At 41.5% G+C, this 14,920-nt stretch overlaps 1 protein-coding gene across 1 annotated transcript in view; it reads right to left on the reverse strand.

Moving 5' to 3' along the window:
- ATP13A5 (ATPase 13A5) overlaps nt 1-5,169 on the reverse strand; it is a 105,416-nt gene extending 100,247 nt beyond the window's left edge. The window contains exon 1 of the mRNA XM_045539947.1: nt 5,044-5,169. Within this exon, the coding sequence (XP_045395903.1) occupies nt 5,044-5,106 (63 nt within the window). The 5' untranslated portion in view covers nt 5,107-5,169. The remainder of the gene's footprint in view (nt 1-5,043) is intronic.
- Nucleotides 5,170-14,920: the final 9,751 nt, after the last annotated feature.

Here is a 14,920-nt window from a genome sequence, read left to right on the forward strand (position 1 = left end):
CATTACAGAGCTGCATATTCTCTTACTGGACAGCTGTGATGGTGTGTTAGTTTACTCTCACTTCATGGAAAACTTAGTGGCTTAAAACAATACAAATTTATTATCTCACAGTTTCCATGGGTTAGGAATCCAGTTAGCTGGGTCCTCTGCTCAGGTTCTGCTCGCACTCAACTAGAGGGAATTATACAAGGGCAAAGGTCACTGCAGAGGTGTCATGTTAGGATTTTGCCACCACAGATGATTAGGAAGTTCTGACAAGGAAAATAAATCAGGCTGGAATCTGCCAATCTCTACTTTGTTCTCCACATTAGCCACTCAACTATTGGAAGACAATTACCATAATTGTTCTTTGGGAAACTGTTCCCAATTTCTTTAGACAGTTCTTACTTGTGATAAACACATATCCCTCCAAATACACCATACTTCTTGAAATTTCTCTAAAAGTGTAAGTTTTGGAATTAAATATAACTTTCTGGAGTTTTCCTAAATGGTACCGATTATAGCAAAACTATTTTTAGTTTTTCTATTCTGCAGAACAGAGTTATATTAAGGCATTACAGAACTAATTTTTTATAGCTTCATCATATTGGCAACTAAAATTTAGCCATAATCGAATAAAACACTCCAATTACTTTTTCACCCATAGCTACTAAGCCCAAGTCATTGATACTCTCACTTGTATTTTGATGATAATTTAAAACGAAAACTCAATAGTGAGGCCTGTTACATAGCATCTTGTCAATTTCTCTCCTATAATCCAGCCTAGAGAAAATTTTATATCTTGATTCTGTCACCTGTACTGTTATTTCTCCCTCATAACTAGGTGTCAGTTGAAGATTGATAAGTTTGCCTTCATCCAAGCTGTTAATATACATGTTGATTGAAGACAGGAGAGAGACAACAGTCTGGCTTTTCAATTTCAATTTTCACTTTTCAATTTTAATCCTTTGAGTGAGTGTGTATTTTTTTTTTTTTGTCCATTAATGGAGGATGAAGAGTACATGACATTGTGTAAAACAATCGAAATGTTCAAAATTCCTGGCTTTTCTTAACAACTCTTCACATATTATTTAGGGGTAATGGTAGAATTCAAACATTTATCATTCCCTGTTTCAATCAGAGAAAAGGGAAATATACTCAACATCAATTTCATCTAATAATTCCTGCATTTTTCAAATTGCACATCATAACTCCTGACTCCTAGCATATAAATGAATCATGAGTTTATATAGTACTCTCCACATTTCATATGTGACCCTTACAAAATTTGTGAGTTGGGAGAGTAAGTGGTATTGTTCTTAGGCAACCAGTAAGGTCCAAAAAGGTGTCCACAACCATGTGGTTAGAAGCAGAGCCTTGCCTAAAGCCCAGATCTGCTGGCTCAGAGTCTAGAGCTCCCCCACTGCTGACAGAAGATGATGAGGATGAAGTGAAAGGCTCTCCTATCAATTCTGTGGTCTCCATGACAAGCAGCTGTTTTGTCTTCTGGGGCTGCTCCCATTTGTAATTTTGACATTTAATGATTGGGCTTTGCAACTAATATGAATAAAGCAGCACTTGTGGCTCAGATGGGGACAGAATCCAGATGATTCAGGAAGTAAATGCAGCAAGTAAGTGTGACCACAGGACCCTGAAACAGAGGCTGATATGCACATAGTTTGCCTCCAGGCATGCCTGGATGAGAAGGGATAGCATGATATTGCTATGGTTTGAATGTGTTCCCCAAAGCTCATGTGTTGGAAACTCAATCCCCAGTGCAACAGTGTTGGGAGATGGGGCCTAATAAGAGGTGACTAGGCTATAAGGTCTCTGCCCTCATAAATGGATTAATGTCATTATCGCAGAAGTGGGTTACTTATCTCAAGAGTGGGCTTGTTATAAAAGAAAGCGTGGCCCCCTCTTGCTCTCTTGCTCTCTCACACTTTCCTGCCTTTTGGCCTCTTTCCACCATGGGACAGCACAGCAAAAATGCCCTCACCAGCTGTGGCCCCATGACCGCGAACTTCCCAGAGCCAAGAAGAGTAAGAAATAAATTATCCAATTTGTGGTATTCTGTTGTAGCAACACAAAATGAACTAAGACAAACATATTCAAGATTCGAGAAGCCCTGCCATTACCTGCTGAGCTGTTTTACCTTGTATTTCTCAAACCTAATTGGTAAAGAGAACAAGGAAACTTTTTATAAAATACCCATTAACAGTATTGTTCTATAGAAGATATTTTTAGAAAAGTTGTATTACTTCATTTAATCCTCACCACAATCCCAAATGGTAGTCATGAGAAAGGTTAAATAACTTGCCTAACAGAACCGGAATTCAAACCCAGGTCAGCCTGAGCCCAATCCCACTCCATTAGGCATTGAGCTCTACAGCCGGGAGGCTCCGGGCTCATTAGGGTCTGTACTGTGAAGGACCCTGTGGGCTGTTAGTGAAGCTGTGGGTCCTGAGAGGGCCTCAAAAGATGGCGAGAAAAGCTGACTGTGGGAGGGGCTGAGAGAAACACCTGGGCAGGGAAATTTTTTAGGAAAAAGACAGGTGAAGGAAAAGGAGCCTATTAGAGCCAGGTAGTAATGGGGCACATGGCAATTGGGCGGGAATAGGTCGGGAAGGACAATAGAGGCCTGTACAGTGAGGCGGTATGTGTTGCATGGCTGTTAGGAGGGTAAAATGAAAACCTGTTTGTCCAGCTCCAAGCCCAAGTGCAGTGGCCAGCACAGTAAGCACTGGCTGTCTATCCCCGCTGGAGGAGACAGGACCTGAGCACAGGAGAGGGAATGACCACGGAGTCCAACTCTAGGGGGTAATGCGATACTTCACATCCATGCTGAGCTCAGCAAAGCAACCCAAGCCTGCGCTTGAATAATCTCATAGGCCCTCCCCATCCACTTTGGTTCTTCATGGGTGTTTGACTGAAGGAATGTATTATTTGCATTAATAAGTGTCTAATTTTCACAACCACAGCTGATTGTTCACTGGAAATAATGAGTGCAAGTAGAAGTCAGCCTGGCCCATGGGGAACCTTCGCGAAAGGAAAAGCAAGTAGGGAGATGCTATAAACGTCACAGACTGACAGCCCTCAAGGCTGGGACTGAACCATACCCAGATTTACTTTGACCTATTGTTTAAAAAAAAGAATTTGTTTTCAAAATTTGTAATCAGACTATATCACATAAAAATTCATATTCCTGGCTTCCCTTTAAAGACCTGACAACACTGGGCCTGTTGACTTGCAGGTAAGCCATTGCCTGGGGCCAAGTCACAGCTTCCTCTTTAGCTTGTACACTTCTGTCACCTTCCCCCCAGGCCTACCTGACTCACCAGATTACCTGATCCACCAGAGTAGGATTTGCGTCTGTCTCTCTGCCCAAGAGTAAGATTTATGACAGAGAAATCCACAGACATCTCTTGTCCCCAGAATGCCCTGACAGCACGAGGTAAGCATAGTTGGATTCCTAACAGAGTTATTTAGTGGATGTCTCAAAAAGTGTTTGATTACTCACAAAAAAGAAGGTAACTGTAGTACCTGGCCCATTATTTAATCCTTTGATACACCTGTGCCATCTGTGATTGAGAGAATTAAAATATTGGGCTATAAACTTTACAAATACAGCACCTCGTTAGAGAAAAATAAAGATTAACATAAGATTTTCATGGGCACTCATCTACATGTTGAAAAACTTCAGAGCTGACACAGAATTGTGCAGCAACACAGATGCATAGATTTTAATTCTTAAATCCCTTCAGTCTGAAGATTTGAAAGCACTGTACCATCATCAAGCTCAGCATGGTACAATAATGCAAGCCTCAAATGTGAGCTACCTTTGTAATTTTAAATTTCCTAGCAGCCACATTAAAGATGTAAAAAGAAGCAGGTGAAATTAATTTTCATAATAGATGACCTATCTAAAATAATATTGTCATTTCGATGTGTAACTAATGCAAAATTTACTGAGATATTTTACTGTGTTGTTTACTAAATTCTTTACAATCTAGTGTGCATATTATACATAAAGCACATTTTAATTTGGACCAGCTACTTTTCTAGTGCTCAAAAACCACCCATGGCCAGTGGCTGTCTTATTGGACAGCACAGATATAGATGAAATCATTTGTTTTCCTTAGATTAGCAAACAAGAACTAGGGAGGCTATGCACCATGTTCTCTTTGGCCCCCAATGTGTCCTCACTCTGTCCCTTCCCCCGTCTCCGGCTCCTTTTCTCATCGCCTAGCAAGAGACACTGTTGTAGTGTGAACAGTGCAAGTTATGAAGAAAGAAGGGGTGGGCTGGATTCCCAGCATGTGCCTTGCAGGCTAATGACCTTGGCCAGGTTACCTAACCTTCCTGGTCTCAGATTTCTTTTCAATAAAATAGGATTAGTTCTTTCATGACTGAGTTCTGAGGATTAAATAAAATCATAAATGTAAGCTCCTCAGCACCAAATAGACACCATGGGAGTTCTCATGTTTTTAATTATTATTTTTCAAGATTTACGTAAGTTTGGCAGAAGAGGCAGTGGAAAAAAAGAATTAGGTAAGTGAGAATTTTTTTAATTTATGGTAACATCCCAGGCCACATTCCACTCCATCTTCAGTACTTGGTGCTTAAAACCTCTCTTTGCTCTTGTAAAAAGCATGACTTCAGCCCAAAGCTCCCTGAGCCTAGGTTGTGCAGACAAACCCAAAGCATAAGAATAAGAAAAGAGTTTCATTTTTTTCCAGAGTCTGTCCAATTGTACAGCAACCAAGACAATAAGGGGGAGACATCTCAAGTTACCCCAAATACTCTGCTAAATGTCTGAGGAAACTTCACACGGTCTGCCACATATAAAGATAGCAAGAACTCTACCATCCAGAGGACACAGCTTTCTCAGCCCTGCAGGGACCTCCGTGCATTATGGTTTGTCAGGAGCTTTACCAGACTTCACCCTTCCTGGGTTTAAAGCCAGCACCATCAGTGCTACAGTCAATCTTCTAATTTAGCTGGAAACAGTAGCCAATGCCCAGACACACTTCGAGAAGACTAAAAAAAGAAGGGAAGACTCACCAGTTCATTCTCCTCCCCTTGGTTCAGCAAAGCCTGGTGGTCCTTCTTCCTGTTCTCCTCCATCTAAACCACATCTGCTGGGATCCCTCCTGACTGGCTCCTCGGGGAAATGTCAAAATCTCCTGGGCTTCTGTGAATTTAGAAGAGTCACTGTTTGTCTTGGCTTCCCTCGTGTGCTTTTAAAATCTCTTAGCACACACCTTGCCTATTAGACCAATGAGAAGTCTAATTTCCAATGAGAGGAAATCCTCTTCTCAGCAACAGGATTGGTCTGTTAATCTATCTGCTTGTTGTGTTTTTTTTTTTTTTTCCTAGTGCTTATTTACTGAGCTAGATGTAAGTGCCTTGAGACTTAAAGGAATGATGGAAAAACAAGTTGCTAAACTAGAAATCTTTCCATAAACATCTCAGCCAGTGACTATGAATGGCCACTTTGCTAAAAACCTCAGACAAAAGGATTAACCCATGATACATGTTTTAAAAAAAGCCCTGTGGACTTCGGAAAAGTAATGAACATACTGGGGGTGGCAATGAGTATAGAAGGAAAGGAAGTTGGCTTATGAGGGGGAATGTAGGAATCATTTTGGAATCAGAAAAATCTGGGGCTGGGCACGGTGGCTCATGCCTATAATCCTAGCACTCTGGGAGGCCGAGGTGGGTGGATGGTTTGAGCTCAGGAATTCAAGACCAGACTGAGCAAGAGCAAGACCCCGTCTCTACTAAAAATAGAAAGAAATTACCTGGACAACTAAAAATACATAGAAAAAATTAGCCAGGCATGGTGGCACATGTCTGTAGCCCCAGCTGAGGCAGGAAGATTGCTTGAGCCCAGAAGTTTGAGGTTGCTGTGAGCTAGGCTGATGCTACGGCACTCTAGCCTGGGCAACAGAGTGAGACTCTGTCTCAAAAAAAAAAAAAAAAGAAAGAAAGAAAAAGAAAAATCTGGGTTCTAATCCCTGCTTTACTGATGACCCTGGACAAATCACTGAAAATCTGAAGTTTAAGTTTCTAGTGCACGAAATGTCAATTATAATTATAGAGTTGATAGAATGATTTAAGATGACATTTGAAAAAGGCCAACTATAGCCCCCACCACACTCAATAAGAGATAAGTAATCATCATCATAATCATAGCACTAATCAAGAAGAGGGAGACTTTTGGAAAGTAAACTATAACAATAATTTGATTCCTTTCATTTTCCCTTTGTAGTTTACAAAATATTTTCAAATGAATAAAGTATATATGGAGAGAAGAGGAGCCAGAAATGATATTTCAACACCTGTGTAATCACCACTGACTTTGATATTATCATCAAAAAAATAAGTAAATTGTGATCCATTTGGGGGTTAATTCGTTCCTGATGAAAACTTTTGTCATTCAATTGCCTCTTATTGCATGCATTCTTGCCACTTTGACCATGGAAGAAAATTTACTATGAGTGAGAACTGTTAGAGGATGATACTTGTCTTTTTCTGCTGACTGAAATAGTCACTGGTTGCCTTCAGTTGCCTTGATGTTCAGCAGTGGTCAAAGTACTCTCTGGCCCAGGGGAAAGTAGCTGATGAGAATAAACACACAACTAAAGCTTTTCATGCTAGAGAGGCTACTGAGGTGTCAACACTGAAGAATAATATGCCATTGTGAATGTTGCATTTTAAGTAGTGCCAATCTAGGGTAAAGCTCAGATTTGGAGAAAAGAGTTCTGGATTTTGGTAAAACTTCATTAAGGGCATGAGTGGCAGTCATCATCCACTTCTTACCCACCAGCTATTCACTCATTGCTTGCTGAAAGAACCCCAACTTTGTCTTTGCAGCGTGACTTGAACTAGAAGCTCTAAGGATGAGTCATGATTTGTCCAAGGGTGGGCATGCAACCCAGGTCTAAGCAATGAAATATAAGGGAAAGACAACTGGTGACATGGGTCTTGTGGGAAGGATCATCCTCTTGATGAAAGAGAGAGAAGGACAGCTTTTTCTATCCTTTCTTTCGTCCTTTGAAAGACATGCATGAGGATGTGATGCTTGGAGCACTTTAGATCATGAAGGAGATTATAATCACCACGAGAATGATGGTGACAGAAAGAATAAAGGAGCCTAGATGCTTGTTATACCCTCTTAGCCATACAACTAACCCTGACCTCCCTAGCCCCAGACACCATGTTAAATATCTAATTAAATGTTCTTATAAAGCCACTATTATTTGGATTTTCTGTTACTTAGAGCCCAAAGATAGAATCCATAACACTCACAGTGACTCCAGTCAATTTTTACTCAGCAATTATGAATTGAACAATGGATATTCCAGACATTGTGCTAGGCCCTTGGATACAATGATGGAAAGGGGGGAGTCACTACCCTGAGGAGTTTACAGTTGCCTGGGAGAGACAGACAAGTAAATAGCCTCTTAAACGGGAAGTATACTGAACTCAGATTTAACGGAATAAGACCAGCTTCCTGAAGGAAGTGACATCTATTCTGACATCTCAAAGATGAGCAGAAGTTAACCAGATGGAAGGAATGGGACATATTGGCAGGTGGTGAGCATATTCTAGGCCAGGGAACAAAATGCATGAAAGAGTCAAGAGAGGTGGGAAACTATAGCCTATCTGAGGTATTAAGAGAAATCAAAGTAAGACTTGAGAATAGAAAGATAGGGAGTGCTGAGGATAATGATGATATAAACAAAGTTATGCCCAGCCACGAAGAGCTTGTAAACCATGGCAAACTGGACTCTGTCCACGAGCCAAGACCCAAGATCCCAGCTCCTTCCCACTGATGAACAAGCACTCTTTTGCCTTGCACAAGTACAAAATATTTAGTTCAACATAAAGTCTTCTAATAATCACAACTGCTTATACGTGCGTTGGAGGCACTGAGTTTCCACCTCCCAAAGGTATACATGCTGACATTGGTCCATTCACCATATGAAGGATTAACTCATCACTTTAAAGTTTGTATTAGGTAATCTTGAGGGTCTATAAGCACTGAGCACTTGCTTTAGCCATCAGAGGACGTGCTTTGTGGAAAACAATAATTATATCTGCTTTAAACTCTGCCTCCAAGAAACTCTGCAACAGATACTAAAGTTTAAAAGAGCTAATGCAGATGTCCATAAGCAATCGGCAGATCCAGTCACACCCCGGTGGTTCAGCCAGCCTCTTGTAGGCCCATGGGTGGGCGATCACCTACTGTGTTTATATGTGTGTGGGGGAGGGGTTTGATGGGGTGAAGCAGCTGTGGGAGAAGCAGCCTCAACATTGGTAGGAGTGGCTTCCTTCAGGTCACATTATTATTTCTAGCCATAGAGATCAGGAAGTTGTTGGGATTCTCCAAATCTTTTCCACCTGAAGAGGCCAGATTTCCAATTGCCTGTGACTGAAAGCAGAACACAGTACATCCTAATGAACCCCAAAGACAAACTCTTTGCTAATGAGAAGAAAATTGTCAGCACCACACAGCATAAGACAGCGGCCTCCAGAGACAAGAGGGGAGGGAAAAGCCAGATGAGGAGATACAAAAAGGTAAGCGAGTAAGATGTCCACCTTGCACGGGAGCCTGAAGAACTGATGATTCCCAAAGAAGTCAAGTCCTAGCCCTCTTAGGGGCCTTCCTATCCAGGATGAAGCCAGGGGAAGTGACTGAGAGAGTGCCTCACCTCCCTCCACAATCTCTGACTCAGAACACAATTTCCTGGAAACAAAAAAGAAACAAATACTTCACTTAGTAGAATGGGCTCCAACTCACCATCAAATTGTTATTAATCGAGCAACACTTACCTGCACATATAGCAGTAACATTCATTGCATATCAGGCAGGTGGGAGGGGGGAGGAGGGAATGGGTATATTCACACCCAATGGGTGCAGTGCTCACTGGGGGATGGACATGCTTGAAGCTCTGACTTGGGTGGGGCAAAGGCAATATATGTAACCTAAACATTTGTATCCCTATAATATGCTGAAATAAAAAAAAGGAAACAGAGATTTAGAAAAATTTGCTCAAAGTTGCACAGCAAAATAATGGCAGAGCCAGGGCTCAAAGCCAGCTTCCCTGACTCCCAGTCCAGTGTATTTCCACCAGGAAATACTACCTCCTTTCTTGCTGTATTTTATCTAGAACTCTGTTCTGCATGTGAGAGAGGTGAAGGGCATGGGGACTACATGGATTAGAGGGAGAGGATGTGTGTCCACTCTTTGTGAAGCTTATTCAATGAAGATGCAACAGGCATGATGGCATGAATTAGAACTATGCCTCACTGTCCTACTTGGCAGAGACCCAATTTCCACTTCCCCAATGTCTAAAGGGAAACTAGTCCATATTTGGGTGTTTTATCTAGATTGTAAAACTCTCTTGCTATTTTCTCTGCTCACCACTGGAGTCTTACTGGAGCATTCTATTTCAAACATTGTTGAATACCTACACAAGCAAAATGGTTTGGGTAATATAAACTGACTGCTATTATAACAACAAACAATAACAATTTTCAGTGGTTTAATACAGTAGAAGTGTGGGTCTAAGTTGGTGGTGGTAGGAGAGCATTAGTGGAGCATTGGAGGGGTTGTCCTCGGCACAGTGTTTTGGAGACCCAGGCTCCTTTCGTCTGTGGCTCCACCATCTTCAATATGTGGCTTCCAAGGCTGCTATGATTGTATGAAAGGGAGAATGCATGGAGGATAGTAAATGAAGTTTTCCACGGACTAGTCCTAGCAGAGGTACTCTGCACATATGCTAGAAGATTGGCTGGAACTCAGTCAGATGACCACACCTATTTGCAAAGTTGATTAGGAATGTGATACACCTGTATGTCAGGAAGAAGAGAGGTCACCTAGCAGTCTCTGCTACACTGACCCCATGATAATCTCAGAGAGGGGTAAAGGGATAGATCAGCCTAGATCTCAAGGGACTCAGAGTCTGGTGAGAGAGCAAAACCATGCAGAGGTGATTCTATACAAGGCAGAAGTGAGGAAGGCTTGTGTCAGCAGAATAAGGAGGAGCTACAGAAACCTGAGAGGCTCAATATCAGGTGACAGTGTGTGAAGTGGCCTATGATATCTGATTGAGTGACCTTTTGAGCTCTGTGTAACAACCACACAGGTTTGGAAGATATTTGAATTTTGGTATATGACTAATCCTCTATCTGAAATATAGAATCAAATGCCCTCTCTTTAATTGCACTCAATCTGTTTATAAGCAGATCCAACCATCCCTCACTTCTTCCACCCATAATGACCACTGAACTAAAACAACCCATGCATTCTATACAGATTAGAACAAAGCAGAGGGAGATCCCTTTAGGAAACACAAAAATGGGCTGTCCAAGGTGAAAGTATGAATGTAGCCTTTCCCACTCTCTACTTCAAATTTCTATTTTGGAGATCAGCAAATTGAGAATTTGGTGAAATGTGGCAAACTTTAGATGAGTAGAAATAAAATTGTATCTTATCTGGTTTTGGGGCCAAGGGAAAAATTTCCCCTTTGCCCTCTGAAGGTTTGTTGAAAAATCAACTCACAAAACCAGATTAATTGGAGAAAAGACATGCAAAATTCATTCTCTTGTACTTGGAGAGCATGACAGTGATTACCCAACCTCCCAATGGGATGCAAAGGCTTATGTACCATCTTGAGGTTGCAGAAAGAATGTGGGTTTGGATGGTGGCAAAACAGGTTATGAGAGGGAGAGAAGAGGAGGGTTGGGCAGTAAAGGTAGTCTTGTTATGTAGACAAAACCTCACAGGTAGAAGCCCTCAGAGAAAATAAATGGTAAATGTTTCTTTCAGACCTTTAAAGGTGTCAGACTCTCAGTTAATCTTTCCTAGGTTTGGACAGGTGAAGGTCTCAAAACAAAACAAACAAACAAACAAAAAACCCCAGCTGTATCAATGCAAATTCTCTGCAGATGCAAATTTCCCCCACAAAAGACAGCTTTGTGGGGCTAATTCTGTTTGCTGGTTCTCTGACAGCCATCTCAAAATATGTCAAAGAAATATATTTTGGGGTACAATATTTTTACTTCCTTCACTGGACACACACACACACACACACACACAAAACCCAAACTGTAAAAAGGGACCTTCCCATATTATTCCTCAACTTATTCCTGTCCTGTTAATTCACTGGTTGGTGAAGGAATTAGAGTTTATATGATTGGCAAAATGCAACCCTGGGAGGTGTAATATTAGCTCACCGATCTCTTCAGCTCTCCTCAGTTCAGTTCTGCCCATACTTGTATAAAACTGCCATATGCAGAGCTCTGTTCTAGGTCCTAAAATGAGAACCCAGAGATGAATGAGGTACAGACCTTGCCCTTGAGTTCAGTCTACTGGACCTGTGCTCCTGAATCCAAATCTTGTACATTCTTGACTTTTACTCCAGCTGCTCTTGTGAATCATTTTGCAAAATGTCTTACTCAAACTCATCTGTCATTGCCAGGTTCAGGTTGAGCTTGTCACTGATGTCAACAGAAAAGAAGGCAAAGTCTGTAAAATAATTTAAAGAGGTTTATTCTGAGCCAAACTTGAGGACCATGATCCAGAGCCACTCCCAAGAAGCCGTGAGCAAGTGGACTCACTGTGGCTGAGTTACAATTTGGTTTTATACATTTCAGAGAGTCATGAATTATAGATAAAGTCATGAATCAATATATGGAAGGCATACCTTGGTTTGGCCCGAAAAGGTGGGACAACTCAAAGGGGTTCAGATTTACAGGTTATAGGTGGGTTTAAAGACTCTTAGACTTGTAATTGGTTAAAGAAATGAAGCTTTGTCTAAAGGCTCGGGAATGTTTTAAGTTAAGATAAGGAGGTCTGTTAATCAGAGACAAACTACCTGCCATATATTTGTTGTGTAAATTGAGGACCTGCAGTTTTGTCTTGCATAGCCTTAGGCCTGTTGATGAGTTACAAAGGACATCTCCAAGAAGGGAGGGGGCATGATGAGGGATGTCTGACCTCCCTTCTCATGGCCCAAGGCTGGCAACTCAGTTTTAGGGTATCCCCTTGGCCAAGAGGGGGGCCCATTCAGTCAGCTGGTTGGAGGGGAGCCTTAAAATCTTATTTTAGTTCACACTGATGTATGTAAATACCACCGATATGTCTATGTACAAATATGTACCATTCCTGCTTAGCCGGATCCTCTGCAGTGTCTTCCTCCTATAGAAACTGGATGGTTCAGAATCTGCTGGCAGAAGTTATGATGTTTGAAAGTGATTGATTGTGAAATATCTGCAACTTCTAATTGACAGCAAGGAAGCCCATGGACTTAGAGCATGTGAACCTAAAGGAAAAGAACTATTTCACCTCACCCACTCCCAGCTGACTCCTGATTGATGAAGAAAAGCCTCCCTCTCTTCTGCTAATAGGTTTTCTCTGGGGCTCTGATTTCTGTTCCTATTCCAGGCATGGCTGCAGCTTCCCTCTATGGGGCAGAGACACAAGCTTAGGTAGCTGAACTAGCTCTTCCGTGCCCCTCATAGGAGTCAAGTACCATAATGTGGATTAAATCATAGTTTCTACTTGTTTTTATTATAAAATGAAGCTTTGTGCATTGCAGATACTGTTAATTTGCTGTGAATCATTGAAGCAATTTTTTTTTTTTTTTTGCTTAATTGCTTCTGTTTGGGATTTTAAAAACACTGCCTCTTCAGTCATCAGATAAATATTAATTGATTTACTCTCTCATGGAGTCAATTTTATTTTCCAAATGCTTTATATATTGCAGGTTTGGTGGCCCTTACTCTCCTTGGGCCCGCCAACTTGGCTTTGGGAACTATCTCCATAGTATTTGATACATAAGTCAATAATGGTTCTTATCACATTCAAGGGAAAGAAACATTCATCTTCAAATCTAAGCACTTAGCAGAGAGAGGCGCATATGATAGGTGCTCAAAAAATACATGAATGAATACATCACCCTTTCCCTGCCCGAGGAACCTGCTTTTCCTTGGGTTGGTCGGTGGCAGATATTGTATATGGTCTGCCGGGATCTTCCTGGATATCTTCATTGCCTTCACAGCCGTTTGTGTGCTTTTCTTCTAAGGACCTATTCCTATGACTCTTTTCAGGGGATTGCCTGTGAGGCCCTTTTCCTGTTCTAGCAAAGACCCAAGGATGCCTGGAGTTTACTCCTCAACCCTACCCTGCCCAAGTAGCCCTGAACTGGTGGCTGACACGGCAGAAATCTGAAGCCTTGCTCCCTTGCCAAGAGTTGGAGCAAACTGAAGTAATGTTTACATTCCAAATCTCCCTGGCAGCATCAGGTTGAGGTTAAGACTTTGCCCAAAATCACATCCTTACTTATACTGTTTTTCACTCCCTTTACCCTTTCTCCTAGAAACACTTCCTTAACACAATATTTACACATAAATCTGTGTCTCAGTATCTGCTTCTGGGGACCTCAACCTCAGAAAAGAACTAAGGGTTTCTAATGTTTGTACCCTCCTGCATCTATGTAGGTACCATCAACCCATTCTTTCTTCCGGAAGGAAAAGCCTCTGCATCTTTCCATTCTCTCACCTCTTACCCAGTTCCCTCGCCTTAAAGTTTCTTCTTTCCCTAATTTAAAATTTTTCAGGGAACCACAGTGAGTTTGGTATGACCATCCTTCCTCCCTAAGGTATTAGGATCATTCCAGGATGATTCAATAGCTCATTTTATGCTGCTGGAAATGTATTGACTATTGTCAAGGACTTTAAGCTTGTCAAAGCTTACGCCACATTGCCCCCATGCTCTGTGTCTTTAGCCGCAGAGGACCAGAATGTCTGTTTAATTTAATACCCTGGAGGGGTTTCCAGATGACTGGCCACAAGAACAAATCTACACAGACTGCCAGTTATGTGACTTGTCTGATGAGAACAGTAAGTGCCAGTAAGAATGACTGTCAAGTGTTAACTGCGATTGTCAGGCAAGTCACCAGCCTGAGTCTGAGTCTGACCAGTGGCCAAAAAGATGCCACAGTGCTGTCAGGTCAATACCTTGGTGAACATTAAACTCCCGTCTCTGCTCCCCTTACTACACTGAAAACTCTAACATCCATTGAGACCAGTTAAGGGTGCTGAACAGAAGGGCAATGGAATTTCTGAAATTGGAATAGGGGCTCAATTGCATTTGTTGACTCAAAGGACTTCCCCAGCAAAAAAACAGTAGGGATGAGGTGGAATGGTAACAGAGATGTGTAATGGACGCGGCATTCCAGAATGAGCGAATGAGCTGGATCCCAAGATCTGTTCTAAGGAGAATACAGTAAACCTCTAAATTGACGTCTCAAGGCAAATTGATTTCTTACTAATCAGTGGCAGATGACCTAACCTGGTTGGAGAGACGATGTTTCCCTTAAACTATTCAAACCTAAGAATGGCCTAGACTCAGTTTTTCTTTTTCTCCCTTATCTGAAGGGTGGATTAATTTCAATAGCACAAGGAGCAGAGTTTTTGCATAAATTTTCAACTAACTTGAAGAATGTATGTTATTAAACCCCTTTCTATGTTTCTGCCCTTAGGTCATGGAATCTTTCCCCAGTGAACTTAGCCACCAGTACATGTTTTGTCAAGAATGCAGTACTTAGAGCTCTGACAAAGAGCAGGAATAAATAGGCTCACCTCAAGGGAGAGAAGTTTGTCAGCAGGATTTCTATTCATCAGGGACTGCTTTCATAATATAGAGTAGAGAATGCGCAGTGACAGACAGCACTTTCAAAAGAAATATACCACAAAAAGTTCTCTCAACGCAGAGTGAGCTGCCAGGAAAAAATTGTAGATGAGTCTCCATGGGACAAGCACAGGATAACATATTTAGGAGAAAATAATCTGTTAGTCTTTTATGATTCCTAAACTTGATTGATCATCAGAATCACCTGTAGAGCTTAATAAAGATACAGCTCCTCAG

Source organism: Lemur catta, chromosome 1 (genome assembly GCF_020740605.2).
Source record: "Lemur catta isolate mLemCat1 chromosome 1, mLemCat1.pri, whole genome shotgun sequence".
Classification (NCBI taxonomy): Eukaryota; Metazoa; Chordata; class Mammalia; order Primates; family Lemuridae; genus Lemur; species Lemur catta.